The following is a 16358-nucleotide window of genomic DNA, read 5'->3' as shown; positions in this document are numbered from 1 at the left end:
CCAGGTGCCAACCACAGGTAGGTAAGGTTGCTCCAGATTATGTTGGCCTTCATTCTCCTTGCCTGGACCTGGACAACTATCACTCTCCTCCTGAATGACCCTCTCAATTTTAACAGCAGGCTTCTTCACATCTTCTCTGTCTCGTACTTTAGCTTTCTTGCTGCTGAAAAAGGGCAACACAGACCACAGAATAAGCCACAACATAGATACATATCTCATGGTAAAGGTAGCCCTAATATAACATGCTGGCTACCTGGTTGTGCGTCGGCTTGGCAGGTCAGGAGAGAAAGCTTCAGATGTATTCTCAGCTGTGTCTGCATCGCTGTACACTAGGGGATGCCCACAGTCAGTTAGGGTGCTGTTACTCAGATTTGACCCCAGTGAGAGCTGACCTAACCTGGCCATCCCCTGTCTGCTTCCTCTGTCCTCCTCTTCCTCCTCTTTCTCCCACAGGTAGAGCTCAGGAGGGGCCAGGTGCCTCCGCAAACGCAGAAGATCCTTCCTCCTCTGTCTGAGTTTGTCTTGAATCAGAATCATCATCATCTCATTTGTCTCCTCCTTTTCTCCCTCTAGAGAAGAGATGGCATGTGAAAAAGTAACATCTATAAATGCATCACATACTGTACATTTAGAAAATACATGTCTTAAATATTATGCATTTACTCCCCAGATAAACATTCACTTAAAGGGATACACCACGTTTTTGAGAGATTGGACCATGGTCAACTCAACCATTAAGCACCATTATGTTCTCCAGTAGAACATTTGTTCTGGTGCTTCATGCTAACACTTTAGCATACACTATGTTGAGTGATCCTATGCAACTAGCATTATCCAAAGTAAGACTGACTTGGGTTAGGGTCAGCAATAAAGTTATTTGTGGTTTTTATTATATAGCCTGTAGATTCATAATCGTGGACACATGCATGATTCTGGTGTCTATGATCTCATCACTTAACGGCCAAGTTGACCAACGAGCCGATCTTCCAAAAACTCTGTGCATTCCTTTAAGACACAGTATTTCAAAGCAACCTGTTTATTAACAGAGCTAGCAGTACCAGGGACCGTGCAGTGTCTCAGTCTCTGCAGCAGTGAGTTGTACTTTTCTCTCAGAGGGACTCTGACTGACTCTTCCTCTTCTGGGAATGCCCGAACCAGTGTCTCTGCCACCTAGGAGGAACAGCCATGGATGATAAATAAGTCACTCAAAGTCACTCTCTCATACCTCATAAAAAACAATCTCTAGGTAAGACAGGACAGGGAAAAGTAGTTTCACCAGAGAGGTAGGGGGTAGTTCAGACACAAGGCTGAGCAGTATGTCCTGGACGATTTCCTCAGCATTGAGGAAGTGAGAGAAAGGCAGAAAACGGCAGGCCCATTGGAGGGCATCCACACAGGAAGATCTCACCTCAGAGTCACCTGGGACCTAGGGGACAAATATACACTCAATTGCTTGCAGGGCAACAATGGCTGTGGATATGTAGACATAAACGTGTCACACACACACACACACACACACACACACACGGGTATACCTGTGTATCTCTACCACGGTGTCTGGCTGCCTGATACTTCCTGCAGGAAACAGAGAGCTGGTCCCTGACATGAAGCATCCAACACAAACCACACAGCTCCCTGAAACAGACTGATGGCAGAAACATAGTTAATAATGTGTATGATCTGAGAGTAGATCATTGATTAGCATATCCAAAATGCACAGCAGATGGATTCTTACTAATAGTCTGAATGGTGGCAGGGTCCAGGCGACCGTCTCCATTAGGTCCCCGGCTGAAGAATCCTCTGCGGGTGACAAACTTCATCAGGCCCTCTGGGAAAGCCCTCTCTTCTTCAGCAGCAGATGGATGGGAGTATTTCTGCTTGATCTGAAAACACCAACAGGTATTTGCACCATTTCAGATAGTGTAGTGCTTCATAGTGCAGTGTAATCACCAACTTTGTACCATTTAATTTAAAAACATTGTCAGTATATGATGGTTATATCTGCATGTGAGGATGTGATAGTAGCAGGATTGGAAATTACTACTAGCCAATAGCTAGAAAGTGTAAGTGTAATCATTCATAAATTGTTGCAACAATTATGCAGCCACAGCATCCTTTTTATGCCATATCATGACCCTATCCCTCCAAATCAAAACACTGTGATCCATCATGCCAGATTTTTGCTTACAGTATGTATTAACTGAATTTCAATTTCAGTCCGTTTCAGCGCGTATCACTCCCACTAAAGTCATCATTTATCCCTTACAACTCTTATTTTACCATTACTTTTGACTACAGTGGCTGGTACATTTTGGAATCTACCAGCCACTGCACCAAGTGGTTAAAAAAAGTTTGGTTTCCTGTCCCGGTTAGTACCTTGTGTAGTATGTGTCTGGCACGGCGCAGACGGCTGATGTACCACTGGGCAGCAGGACGGCAACAACGTGCAGATCTCAGAAGCAACAGTAATCTCTGGAGCACCCCAGACACTTTGTGACGTGATGCAACTTCTGCAAGCTGTCCGAATGTTCCTATAGGGTCCTAAGCATAACACACACACACACACATGTTCACCAGTTGTAATTAAACATGGAATTCACACCTAAGCATTACAGTTGATCCTCCTATTGCATGTACCTGTGTGTTGGAGGAAGGCTGGGGACAATAGAGAGGTGGGGCAGGCAGATACAGCCCACTGGGCACCAGGGCAGGCAGGCAGGAGCACAGGTCTTTGGCTGTGTCCAGCAAGGCAGACAAGGGCGAAGACATAACATTCACTCCAGCCATTACCGAAGCCTTCAGAATCTCCTGTGTGGAAACCTGTAATAACTCCCAATCTTCTCCTTCCAAAGAGTCTAGTGAAAGGGATTGAGACAAGGCACAGATTAAAATTATATGGCTCTTTGTGTGTTGTCCCAGCTTACAACTCTCATAGCTCACAAACCTGTGAAGCTCTTGTAGTCTGCCTTATCTCCTTCAGGTTCCTGTGAGGCAGACGTTTTGCCAAGAAGAGACTCCAGCTGAGCCTGAAAGATGCTTGCTGGCTCTAAGGCTGCTGGAAGATGGAGCTCTCTCCACTTGAGCCTGTAATAGAAGATGCAGAGTACTCAGCAACATCTACATGCACGTGAAAACATATTAATTAGTTAGTAACCAACATACACTCATGTATTCACTGATCATTAAGAGTATACGCCCACACACTGACCGAGTGAAGTCGCAGTGGTCAGTGCAGTATCTTGTATAGGCTAAACCCAGAGAGGCCGCGGTCTTCCAGTCCCCAAGATGGTGAGCCAACCACACAGCCTCAGGAAGCAGCCCACCGAGAAGGAGCAGGTCCTGAGCATAGTCCACTGTCCACACCTCTGACAGCTGCTGTCCTCGAACTGCCCCAGCCACCCTCTCCTGGCACAGCGGCACCAAGCGGGCAACACAGGGGGCTGAGAAGAGATAAATACATTACCAAATAGCAATTTTAATAAAGGACAAGACTTTTGCACTGACAAGAAATTACGGTATCTCACCATGAGGGAGATGTAGTGGAGGTAGGACAGCCACACTGTGTGGGGGCAGGATGTAGAGGGGTTGGTTGGTGAAGTAAGAGGCCATGAATCTCCCCAGAGTCTGAACCACTGCACAGGCTGCCTCACTGTGAAGGTCCACTGGCAGCCATGGACAAGGGAAATCCTCCACTGCAGGACACAAAGACAGAACTAACTAAAATGTCTTACTATCGCAATGAGATACATTTAACATTTTGTGGAATCACTGAGTTTGAAGAACTGGTGGCTATATAACCAAATGCACTGAAAAATGAAGGTAGACCTACACTCAGTATCCACATTATTATGTACATCTCACCCACTTATGCCAACAGGAAGTATAAAGCATACAGACAGTGATGAGACATTCAGTTACAATTTGACCAAATGTTAGAACGGCCAAGATGTGTGATGTAAGCAACTTTGAACGTCACTGGTAATAGTTTAATTTATAAGTCCATTCTTGGCTTGCTTCCTTCATATCTTTGCAATCACATTTATCAAAAATCTGGTGGACGTTACTGCCTACATTGGAAAGGGCTTGTTCTTATTATCTGTGCCCAAGGTCCGTATAGAGTTGGGTAAAAGGGCTTTTAAATACTCTGCCCCATCTAGTTCTCCCAGCTCTCCATGGTGTATTGGTTATAGCAGTATGGCCTATCAGTATTGAGTCTAGCAGACCTGTTGTGCCGGTCATGTTGTTCTTCTGATGTCCAGCCCTGTGTAGTATCAGGCGGGCCATGTGGTCCCCCAGCACCTGGGCTTCTCTCAGACGGTACTGGGACAACAGTCCATACAGGAGGGCCAGACACAGCCGTGTCTCCTGGAACACACCACGATCACAATCTGACAGAAAGAACATATGATTAGCATTTCAGATTTTATGTAACCATGTAGTGTATATTAATGGATAAGGTATATAGGAAGCCATGTTGCTCACTTCTTTTTGTCTCTGCCCAGATTTCTGACCGCCACACATCAGCACTCTTTGAGTACAAGCCAAACAAGAATAGATGTTCTCCTGTGGGGGCAAGAGTTAAATATTTAGCTGAACAACAACAGTCATTCAGCCACTAAGTCAATGCCTTTTAGGGTACAATCAACATTTTCTTTGGACAGAACCATAGTTGAAACTGTATGGAAAAACAAACAACACACTCATAAAATTATATGTTTTGGTGCCGTTTCCTGCAGTTGGAATGATTCTGTTTTCAGTACACTCGGTAGAGGACCGAGACTCGCATCAGGCGGTCTCAGTGCAGATATTTGGTGCACACCCAAGTGCAAATGGCATTGTTCTCACCTGCCCAAACGAACCGAACTCAAGAAGTAAATGCCCCAGAATTCAATTGTACCGCTCCAAACATGCTTGCTGTGAATGCACCCTTAGACAAAATGTTGTTTTGCTTCAGACCTGGGTAACGTAGCAGTGCAGGACCCTCCTCTAGTCTTTCTCCTGTAGCTTGAACAGCTGTCTGGATCTGGGACAGGATGGCAGACACCTCTTGCTCTTCCTCTTCCCAGCCATCAAGGCCTTTGCAGCCTTTCAGTTCCTCCATATACTGCTGGGTGATCCTGTACACCCACTGCCACACTCCCAGCAATCTGCCCAAAAAAAGACAATCACCACTCTTGTTTGACTTTGAGATAGCCTTAAGACCCAGTTAGCAAAACATGAGAGGCACTGGTTAAGACTGGTATCCACTGAACAACAAATAGCTGAGTCTTTGCTCATAAACATAGATATATGTAAATCCAGAGAGAGAATGTCTCTACCTGCTGGAGGGTCGCTGTGGGACAGGCAGTGCCTGAGGTAAAGAGCTGGGTTTCTCTTCCTTCTCATCCTGTAGCAGAGGTACATAGTAGATATCTGAAGGCCAGAGTTGTGGCAGCTGGGAAAGAGCTTCCAGCTCTGCAGAGGCCCAGACAGTTCTTTGCTGCAGACTGTAGGTGTGGTCGAGAGAATCGGAGGCCAGCTGCAGGGTAAGCAGGGCTGTGGATAGACTCTGAGACGATAACTGACAGCTAGAGTGAGCAGTCTGGTAGGATTCAGGGAGAGGGGACAGCAACAGGCATACCAGCCGTTTACTGAGCTCTACCACCAACTCCAAGCAGCCTGGCCCATTTGAGTGAGTGGCATCCCAGGGAAGAAAAGAGAGAAGGGCTTTGAGAAGGTGCAGGAAGCAAGAAGAAACTGAGATATTCTTTTTCCCTGTGTGGACCATGGAGCTAGGGATTAAATGGAGCAAAGCAGCAAGTCGTACCACACAGTGGAGAGTGTACTTCAGCAGACGCCCTCTGTGTTCTACAGTGCTTCCAAGAGACAAACCCAAAGCCCAGGCTGTTAACAGGCTACCCTGGATCTGCCCAAGTTCACGAAGAAGAAGAGGGGTCTTCCTCTCTGAGTCAACAAAATTCTTTTCATGATCTAGGTGAGGATTAGGACCAGGGCCAATCTGTGAGTCCAACGGGGCGTGGAGCGTGTCAAACATTGAGGCAAACTCCAGACGACCTCCATCCTCCACATGGGAACCGGCAGGTGGTCCGTCTAAATCAGAATCGTCCTCAAAAAAAGCCTAGCAAGCAAATTAAAGACAAATAACATAAATTAATCATTCAATTCAGCATTCATGGCCTATACTAATTGATTGATTATACTAATTGACAGACCTGTACTTTTTGAAGAAGCTCCTTGGTACCACCCATGGTCCCCTGGTCCTGCAGAAAAAGGGGCACAGTGGACCCATCTGTGGCTGGTGAAGTGGCTGAGTCTGTGGTGTTGGGCCCAGATGTGACTATGGGTCTGAACTCATCCAGGCTGCTGCCCAGATTCAGACAAGACACTGACTCCAGCCATGCCCTCGCATGAATCTAAAAATAATAATTATGAGGAAACAGTATAGTCAAGAGCCCAAATTGCTGTGAACACCGTAGTATACTATACACTGTAAAAAACAACAACAGAAAAACAGAACAGTCGGTACACTGATTATTACCTCAAATCTTCATTGCACTAAATTTTTTAAATGTAAAAAGAATCTGGCCACAACAGGATAACGTATTTTGGCTGACAACTGGGGGTTGATTTGAGCAAGCTGATCACAAGCGCATTAATTAAATTGCCAGTGCAACCCATGATATTAGATAGCAAGCACTCACTAGTCTGAATTAAACTAATTTGATCAAAGTTTGGTTAAAAAAATAATCTTTCCAGTCTCAGACAATTTAGATTCCCTTAGTAATATTTTAATCATGTTCAACATTTGGAGATGGTGAAAGGAATCTACATGACTGGTTGTTATTCATAGGCCTGCTAGTTCAACCTGACTGTCAAATAAATTCAAACAATTGTAGAAATAATAATCAAATTCGATTTCACCAGTGCTGGAGGTGAGGGAATATGATTACTATTCATAATACAACTTACTGGCTTTAATTTACATAAACCTCTACCATCTCTCTTCTTCTCTGTTCCTCTGCCATTTCTCTGCTGCTCAATTCTCCCACCCTCTAAATTTCTTAATGTATGAAGTGGGGTGTTTTTCTCTGTGTAAACTACTTCTTTCACTGTACAAAATATTTGGTGGATCCTAAGAAAAATGAATGTCATGCTGTAGCTTATTGAAGAAAGAGTTTGAATCTCTGGAAAACAAAGTCCCAATGCCCACTTCCTGAAGTCCCTCGTTTCTCACCTGTGACTTCTCCAGTACCCGGCTGGCCCTCTCTAGGTCATTGCGAGTGTCCTGTAGTAGAGTCTTCAGCAGCAGCGCAGGGGAAGGCCTCTCTAGCACCTTCAACACTGTGGCCATGTAGCCATCAGACACAATGAGGTAGAACAGCCGTGGATGCCAGGTGACAGAATAGCGTTGCCTAAGGACGTCCCTCACAGACATGCTAGAGCTGGACAGAGAGGCCTCCCCTTTCCTTGCAGAGGTTGGTGGCCTGCAGACAGAAAGGGTAGTTGGTGCAAAAACAGAAAAAGGTTTTATGAATGAGAGGAGATAAAAGACTATATCAGATAAGACATAACCCGTTTATACACACTACATGGATATTTCCTTCATGCTTACGAAACAAGAACAGGATAGAAGCAATGATTTATCTCTCATGTTGAAAAGTGACAGTGAAGCAATAGATAAACAAAGATGATTACAGATGAGGGAGAAGAAAAAATACTGTAATTCCAAAGAACCTCAGCTTGAACAAATCACTGACTTGTAACAATGGCTATGAAGGGATGAGTAAAATTTCAAACATATACCTGTATGTGACCAGAGGGTGAAGAGGTAGGAAGTGCGCGGGCCCAAAGTCAACATTACAACCAGAGCTTGACAGAGAGAGAAGCCCCCCAAGGCGAGCCAGCATGAGAAGGGAGCCTCTCTTTAGGACACAGGCCAGGAAAAGCCCACCTGGTGCCCAGCTCACACTGCCCACCCAGTAGGATCTAAAAGAGAAGAAAAATTCATTGTGCCCCTTATAAACAAAGCAAATAAAAACAAGTACCAACCAGAGAGGCCTTTCAGGTGACATAACACACCCTTTGGCGGACATAATGGAGGTCCGCAGCTCTTAGGGAACAACAGCTGTGAACAGCTGGTTGTGTTTATAAACACATGACTTGGCTGTCTCAACCATGATTAAACATGGTTAATTTCTGTGCTGAACTAAAAAAAATATCTAGAAAATGTCATCAAACAAAACAAAAAGCCACAAAAACACAGGGCCAATGACAGCAAAACTGTTTGAGTTCATTATCTCAATGTACAAGTGTTTAAGAAACCAAAATATCTGCTCACATACAGCCCAAAAATTCCTGCCCAGATAATCTTATCTTATTATGTTAAACAATTATTATGTTAGATAATCTTATTATGTGCTTATGTTTCAAAATGCTCTTTTGTTTATGCACACTGTACCTTATATATTTAGAGGGGATATCCAGTTTCTTGCTGCCACATCCTCCCAGTCCACTGGATATTGAGACAAAATTTTGCATGCTGACGAAGAGAACCTGTGTAGCCTGCATTCAAAAACAGGAAACACAAAACTTGTTTTACACTTCTATGGGAGTGTTACCATAGGCTTTCAAAGAGAGTAATGTAATAGGAGTAAATGAAGAATTGAACAAGGTAAAAAATAGAGATAGTGGGCAGATGCTCACCCTAGGCTCTCTCTGGTTCAGGACTATGGCTAATAGTTGGCCATCAGGAGAGAAGGCTGGCACCAATGCCCCTCTGGACTTCACTGGGTGACAGGGCGGAGTGAGACGGGACATAGGGTATGTCTTGCTGACCCACTGTATGCTGTATCCCACAGAACTACAGAGAGAAAGATCACAATCACGGCTAAGATCTAATCTGTATTTTTCCTTATAAATACGGTAATAGCCAATACAAGTTATGATTGTTACATATAACTGAGTGTCACATGGACCAGTCCACTCACCCCACTCTTGCATGGCCCTCATCCCACTGAATTTTCAGGCAGGTGATAGTTAGCATCTCCCCAGATGTGAAAACAAATGCTGATAAACAGGCATCACCCAAAGCCTGTAGGGGAGTTTTGGAGAGAGATACAAATGAGCAGGCTAATAGCAAATAAACCAAGAGAGAAATAGTATAGAGTAAATGATCATCGCTTTATATGATTCCACCACACACTGACATAATATATATTCTAATTAAAGTATACAGACCTGTGTCTTAACAAAGATGCTGTGTTGGGATGCTTCTTTGTCTTGTGAAGAAGGCAGAGCGGTATCTTCAAGGGGCTGTATGTGCGCCCAGTTCCCCCTCACAGTGCCATCTCGTACACCTGTCAAATCCCTGACATCTACACACTCCCACAGGAACACCTGCCCTGTTAGGGCTACCAGCAGCACACGCATCCCATCCCCCGAAACCTGAAGAGACAGACGTGTGCCATTCCCTGTGAAAATACACACATATAAATTCATCCATGGATTCAAGATTCATAATTTATTGCCATGTAACAGACATGATTGGAATTTACCAACTAAAGAAAAGCAGAAACTGCCGTGCAACACCCACCCACAATTCACAGACACTGAGAAGTCCAGGGTGAAAAAGAGAAAATAATTAGTTCTACATCTCTTGGTTGATTTTCAACCCCCACCCAAGTTACCACATACTGCATTCTCTCAAAAGTGACGTGCATGTGTAGATACTGTATAGTTATTGGATGCTCAAACTGACCAGGGTCAAGGCAACAGGCCTGTAGTCTTTCAGATGTGTAATATTGTTTTTCTTTAGCACTTATTGCAGATTAATGTCAGCTCTGCTGGTTCTTTATGTAGTTTAAAAAGTTAAAACACTGGTATAAAACTAATTTCCTCACATTGGAGTATACAGACCTTGAACTGCAGTAATCAGCTGAGCTACTTGTGGGACTGCTGCAGCAGTCTTTAATAAGTCTTTATCCCTGTTCCATAGAAATAGCTCTCCTGAGACCAGCAGTCCAGAAAGCCACACACCTGAAAAACAACAAGAAACTTGCAGTATGATCAAATTGGCAATGATGCATTGTTTTGACTTGAGAGGTTAAACTCACCGTTCTGGGATGCAGCCATTGTCACCACACTGGTGAGCAAGGGATACAGTTTTGGGGTCTTCTTCTTGGTGCGGCCAGAGACCATGTTGATCTCACTGATCCGTTTGTCATCTAACAGGAAAACAGATTCCTTCTCCTATAGAGAGTGAAATGACAGGTTCACAATCATTCTCAAGCGGCTAGAAAGATTAACCAACTAAGTTGGCGTCATTGTCACAAATGCTTAACATTTTATTCTCTTTTACCTGCCCAAGCCAGCAGAATCGCGGCCATGGCTTCTTCCTCTTGATGCTGGATGACAACACAACCTCCAACTTTAGCTCCATGTGTTATAAGCATCAATGCCGTCCCTTGATCATGCATTCAGTGAAAGATCATCAGACTGCAGACTCCCCGCTATAAAGACATGCGAACTTGACGTTAGCTAAACCGAGTAGCCAACATTACAACAAACCTATTCGATGCAATACGAGCATGAAAATTAGGTGGTTGAAAACAGCACCATCATTAAATATCCACTGGATAACGTTACACATTTTAAATGACAATGGAACAACTACAATAAAAGAACTGCAATGGAAACGTGTGTGATCTCTTCTTGTTTACACTGTGTGAACAGATGTTAGCTAGCGTTAGCTACTTAGCTAATTTAGGCTACTACGCGGAGCACTAGTCACTAAAAAGTCTACGTTTTTCAGCTACCTCTTACACGTATAACATATCAATCGAGTAAAACGTACTAATGTAAACATAAGTTATAGCTACCATAATCATGAAATATTTCGAAATTCCCTCCGCTTCAGCACCCAACGATGTTTCCCATGATGCTCTTGAAAGAAGCTTCAGCGCGTTGCCCTAGGAACCTAGAGGTATCGCTGACGCCCTGAACGCTGTCAAGACGACAGGCGGCGCCATGGGTAACTTGCTGTGATTCTGATCTATGGCCCTTTTCGGAATGGGACGCGGCCCAGTTTAGATTGACGCTTGGCCAATCAGAGAGGAAGGAGGAAGATCAACACAGAGGCAGCAGCAGCATCGTTCATGTACAACCTAAACCTAAACATAAAACCTCCTTGTTCAAAAGGGGACTAAATATTTCAACATTGAAACTTACTAGATTTCGCCAGTGAAAACTTGAAGAGTCTTCAATGAAGTTTTTGTCGCTGTAACTCAATGTTTATCATCATAAACAAACCCCAGGCAACTTCAATTACCTCTTAAAGTACCTTAGACCAGTGGTTCTCAAACTTTTTCACGTCAAGGACCCCTAAACTGACACAAATTAGACCACGGACCCCCATCTGATACGATTTTTGCCTTTAGATGTTTTATTACAGAAAGTGTATGAAACCCATGACCAAAATAGTCATACATTCTGTCATTGTGTTACTTATGGATGGAATTAAAGTGAAAATAAATTATTCCCCTTTTTGCTGGGGACCCCCTGGAACCCCCTCAAGGACCCCTGGGGGTCCCTGGACCCGACTTTGAGAACCACTGCCTTAGACTACCCAACTACATCGGTTATATTGCATCTAGGCAGGTATATTGATTAAACTTAATGGGCTAATGCACGCTGTTTCACCACAGCATAATCCTGAACTGCAAACTGAAGTTTCAGTCTGCCTGTTTTAGTGCATGGTAAATGTTATGGGGAGAATAATGTTGTAGTTTCATTAACAACAAGCATTGGAAAAACGTGTATGTCTGGAGTCCCTTAGCATATATAAGGCAATAGTAGTTACTTTGACTCAAGACAACTGTTTTGTATTTCTGTAGCTCTCTGAGTGAATGTAGGCTACTCGAAATACTGAGTGATATGACAGCAAAAACCTATTAGTAGCATTTGTGTTTCTACCTGACACGTCACATAATCATCCCAGTAACTGCATGATGCATTTAATGTCTTTATAAATTTAAGGAACACTCCCTTGCTTGTATAGTTGTTCAGTTATATAGACTTAGTGTTGTACAAGTGTGCATTTGCCAGCAGATGGCAGTATGCCTCAACAGGCTGTACTCTGTAGCCTCAGTATAGCAGGAGTGTTCAGTGAGTTCACATCAAACCCAGTTCTCACTAGCGCAGGATGGTCAAAGCGGTGGCATAAGAGGAACAAAGCTTTTTGCACTTAGTCTGTGAGCAATAGCAGATATCTCTCTACAGGGTCAATTTTCTCTGAGGAACAAGCAGGCCTATTAACAGAATGAGCGTTGGGAGCATTAAGTGCTCTGTTAGTATTAGTTTTCTTTGAATTGTGTGAACCTTTAAGCGATAATGTCTCTTATGGCCTTGTTACAGAGAGTTATTGGGGTTGCCCCAGACCCCTGCTGGTATTTAATTACCCTTGCAATCTCTCCTTTTCATCATGACAGAGATGAGGGCAGCCACCGCCAATGGCTGAAAGAGGAGACTTTACCAAGAACTTCATTGGTTCATTCGCTTCTGCCTGCCAGGCACAGATGGGACTCTTTATTAGTGTCAGCACCAGGTTCATTCCGGTCTGATGAGGACAGTCTTAAGAGGGAGGGCTGGACATCCTATGAGGTTAGACATGGCTATCAGGATGAGAGTAGGAGAGAATACCTTTTGGAGTATTTGGAGAGAATACCTTTGGATGTGTATGATCTTGTACCACCTAGGCCAAAAAAGATGTGGTCGACAAATACAAATGATAATTAAAAACAAAGTAAAAAAAACTCATGTATAATTAAAAATGGCAACAGTTTACAGCATCAGTTCTGTCGTCAGATCCAAATTAAGGAGTGGCATTCTCTATATATTAAGAAGTGTATATATGAAGAAGCCTTAATAAGTTATCATTTTACTGCTTGAATTAAATTGATTTCAGCAAAGTAAATTAGAAGCAGTTATCCAGAGAAACCCAAGGTTTAGTAAGGACAATAAATCAAAGTTGGTGAAATATTAGTCTGAAGTTGAGTCCCTGTCCCTTTTTCACACCTACAGTCATTCACCTGACCATATGCATATTTATCCTTCATGTTCTTCCAACCAGCCAGCAGTATCGCAGCTACACATATTTCTATGGGATATGCTAAACATCATTATGATCTATAAATGTTTTGACATGACCATATAAACTCAGATAGGCTGAGCAAGGAATTTAATGGAGATAACTATTTTAAAGAACCTTTTTTATTAAGAGATGCTCATAAATCCTGCTGCATATATCTTTCTAACAACACTTTGATTATAAACAAATATTTCCAAGTAATGTGCATGTTTTTACGACACACTGAACATTTTAGCCGTGAATTCTGACAGAATTTGGCCCTTTATCCTTTCTAAGCTGGAAAATGCAGTGTAGATAGATAGATAGATGGATAGATAGATAGATAGATAGATAGATAGATAGATAGATACATAGATAGATAGAAAACTTTTTTAATCCCAGAAGGGAAATTGAGTCTTCATAGCAGCCACACACAGATGACAAAATATATTAAAACACAACAGATAAGAGCACAAGAGGCTATGATGGCTAAAAAGCAAGTGACAAAATGAATAAATAAAGATATAAATATGTGACAAGTTAAAAATAATAAAAGTTAATCCACAGACGGTTTAATGTCACCAGGCCTGGCAACTAGTCTGCTACTGAAGGTGCTCTTTTGCCTGGCTATCATGTCATGGAGGGGGTGGGAGGTGTTTATCCATAATCGCCAGCAGTTTTGCCAGCAGTCTTTCCTCCACCACCTCCTCCAGTGTGACCAGCTTGGATCCGATAACCTTCCCAGCCTTTTTTGGCAGTTTATTCAGTCTGTTGGCGTCCTTTGCTTTGATGCCAGGCTATTTCCTGTTTACCCTCCATGAGTCTAAAGGTTTGTGAAATAACTTGTAGAAGTGTAAGTAAATAAGCAAAAGCTTTCTCAAAGAGTTGATACCAAGTCATCGGCATGAATAACTCATCAAAGCAACGGGTTTATAATGTTCACAAGTCTTTCATTTCCTGTTTAACTTAGCAGCTTCAGACATGTGTGCCCTATGGTAACTCAGCTGAATAATGTTATCTTGTGATATTCTAAAACAAGCAGGTTATGCAATGTTTAGAACTGAAGTATTTATGTTAGTGAACATGTCACACAGGTATTCAGGGCAGAGGAATTATCCTTTCAGAATTCTCTAGAAATAAACATAAATGTCCCTAGACTTTAATTCGTAGAGATACCATGGTAGTGTTTTCTGCTTTCATGATGTTAGCTTGTCCTCTTTGTTTTGTTGCATATGTTGTTATGTTGTTACTGTAGAGCCAAAGGCAGTACAAAATTATTGGCATTATGCTTATGGGCTTATTGTTTGAAGACAAAATCTACTTCTGTTACTGAGGCACATTTAATCATGTGCTTTAATCAAGGTACATTTAATCAATGGGCATGTGTCTGTTCCAGCCTTACACCCAGACAGCATCACCTTGAATAAGGCTTTTCTGTGGAGGTAATAAAACTACATCAAGAGGTTTGTTTTGTTGTATAATGACCTGTGTGTATCGTTAAGAAAGGGCCTTTACACACCCAAATATAACTACAGAATATGTCTAGGATACAGGATACAAATGCATGTACAAGTGCTCATGAGTACTCTAAAAATGTAAACTTTACTGTTATAATTTACTAGAACCAGTTAATATCAAAGGAATTTTGCTGTGGAAAGTCATAATTTGATGATATATAACATCAAGAAAAGGAGAAAAAAGAAGGTGCAACCGAAGGAATAAACATGTAATATTATTTGCTAATGTGGTCACTGAAAGGAAGTATTCAGTATTTATTCAGACGAGTCTTGTCCCAGCTGGTTAACCGCTGATCATAACACGCATGCAGGATGGGGTGGGAGGGTGTGCTTTGAATAGGGTTTAGAAGGGTTAGGGTTAAAAGTAGAGGGTAATGTACTCTATAATTACTCTGTAATAGAAGGTAATGTACTGTATAATTTACTGTTGCTGGTTCTCTCAACAAGAATCGTGCCTTCACCTAAGGTGGCCGTTGGGTGAAAATGTCTGTGTGATGTTTTTGCAGACTGAACAATTAAAACACTTGGATTTTGGAGACACCATGATGTGTTTTGCCACATGTGGATTGAACAGTGTAATGTTAGTATAATATGATCCACTGGCACATGATTAAAGTGAATTCCCTTTGATCAGTACGAATTAATTTTCCGTTTGTGGTATAGCTGTGACAACAATCTGTGATTAACGAGAGAACGTTTCCCCATCTACCTCTTCACTGTTCAATATAGGGACACCAGTTGGCATGGTAACCTCATTTGCCATCTGCAGGCCTCATTCAAACTGAAGAATGACACTCAGGGAGCTGTCAAAAAACAATTCAATATTCTTTGTGACAGCAACAGTGGGTTAGAATATGTCTGCATGAAGTCTTTATTCTGGCTGTGCACCCAATTGTCTTCCTCAAAGGATAAGAAACATCTGTCTTTCACTTAGAGCCAATATAGGTTTGGATTTGTAGTGAATATGTCTGGCTGGTTTCCACTGTGACAAGCTCGCATAGCGTTGGGAATATTCATCGGAGTGCAGAGAGTACTATGATGGGTTTAATCTGGAGAAAGGAAAGGGCTGTTCAAAGTCTAATTTAGCTTCTGAGGATGGACAAAGTGCCCTGAGTGTTGGGGTGCTTCTGCATGTCTGAGTAAATGGGACATGAGGTCACAGATGCAAGATGCGAGGGTGACATTAGGGAGCCAGAAGCTTAAGGGCAGAGGTGGGTGCAGCTGTTTTACCCCATCAGCCAGATGGTGGAATTGGAGTCATTTTTGTGTGACAGCACCTGCAGAGGCATTGGGACACACACACACACACACACACACACACACACAAACACACACACACACACACAGGTAGGCTACATTTACTTCTACCTCGAGGCAGTCAGCCCGCACTGTGATGCCATTAGCTCCTATAACATGTTCAAGTTGAGTCATTTTGACAGCCACAGGGAAATATTATTAGATTTAAGCTGGGTGAGCACTCAAACAAAGGTTGCATATATCCTGTCTTTGCTTTGTGGATATTTCACATACCTCATGTCCTTAAGGGCAACAAGCAAGGCAGCATAGGCTATTACGTTGATAAATGATGTTGAACAATCTTGCTGCACTGCTCCCACCTCAGGAAGCAAAATGCATACAACATAAAAATACATTCTTAAGTCTTAACACGGAGGGTGAGCACTCAGTGCCACATGCTCTTATTCCATATGCTGTTTCTA

The 16358-nt window shown here is 42.7% G+C and overlaps 1 protein-coding gene across 1 annotated transcript; it reads right to left on the bottom strand.

Moving 5' to 3' along the window:
- Positions 1-12: 12 nt before the first annotated feature.
- LOC139646310 (ciliogenesis and planar polarity effector 1-like) lies at positions 13-10438 on the bottom strand (the record flags this gene model as incomplete). Its single annotated transcript, XM_071522317.1, has 25 exons — positions 10358-10438; positions 10113-10248; positions 9916-10035; positions 9238-9470; positions 8988-9091; positions 8704-8860; positions 8459-8562; positions 7804-7986; positions 7235-7484; positions 6213-6413; positions 5319-6118; positions 4957-5147; positions 4483-4563; positions 4224-4388; positions 3525-3692; positions 3209-3440; positions 2945-3084; positions 2638-2855; positions 2377-2541; positions 1736-1883; positions 1536-1645; positions 1277-1426; positions 1033-1170; positions 254-567; positions 13-163 (listed from the first exon to the last, which is right to left on the bottom strand). Coding segments are annotated over exons 1-25 (4740 nt in total), but the record flags the coding sequence as incomplete, so codon positions are not given.
- Between the last annotated feature and the right edge of the window lie 5920 nt (positions 10439-16358).

This window comes from Centroberyx affinis, unplaced genomic scaffold, assembly GCF_046629955.1.
Source record: "Centroberyx affinis isolate AG114_WGS23_722 - 3 ecotype Tasmania unplaced genomic scaffold, CSIRO-AGI_Caff_v1 ptg000087l_1, whole genome shotgun sequence".
NCBI classification, from domain to species: Eukaryota; Metazoa; Chordata; class Actinopteri; order Beryciformes; family Berycidae; genus Centroberyx; species Centroberyx affinis.
Note: the sequence above shows the minus strand (reverse complement) of the source record. Positions and strands in the feature narration are given on the sequence as shown.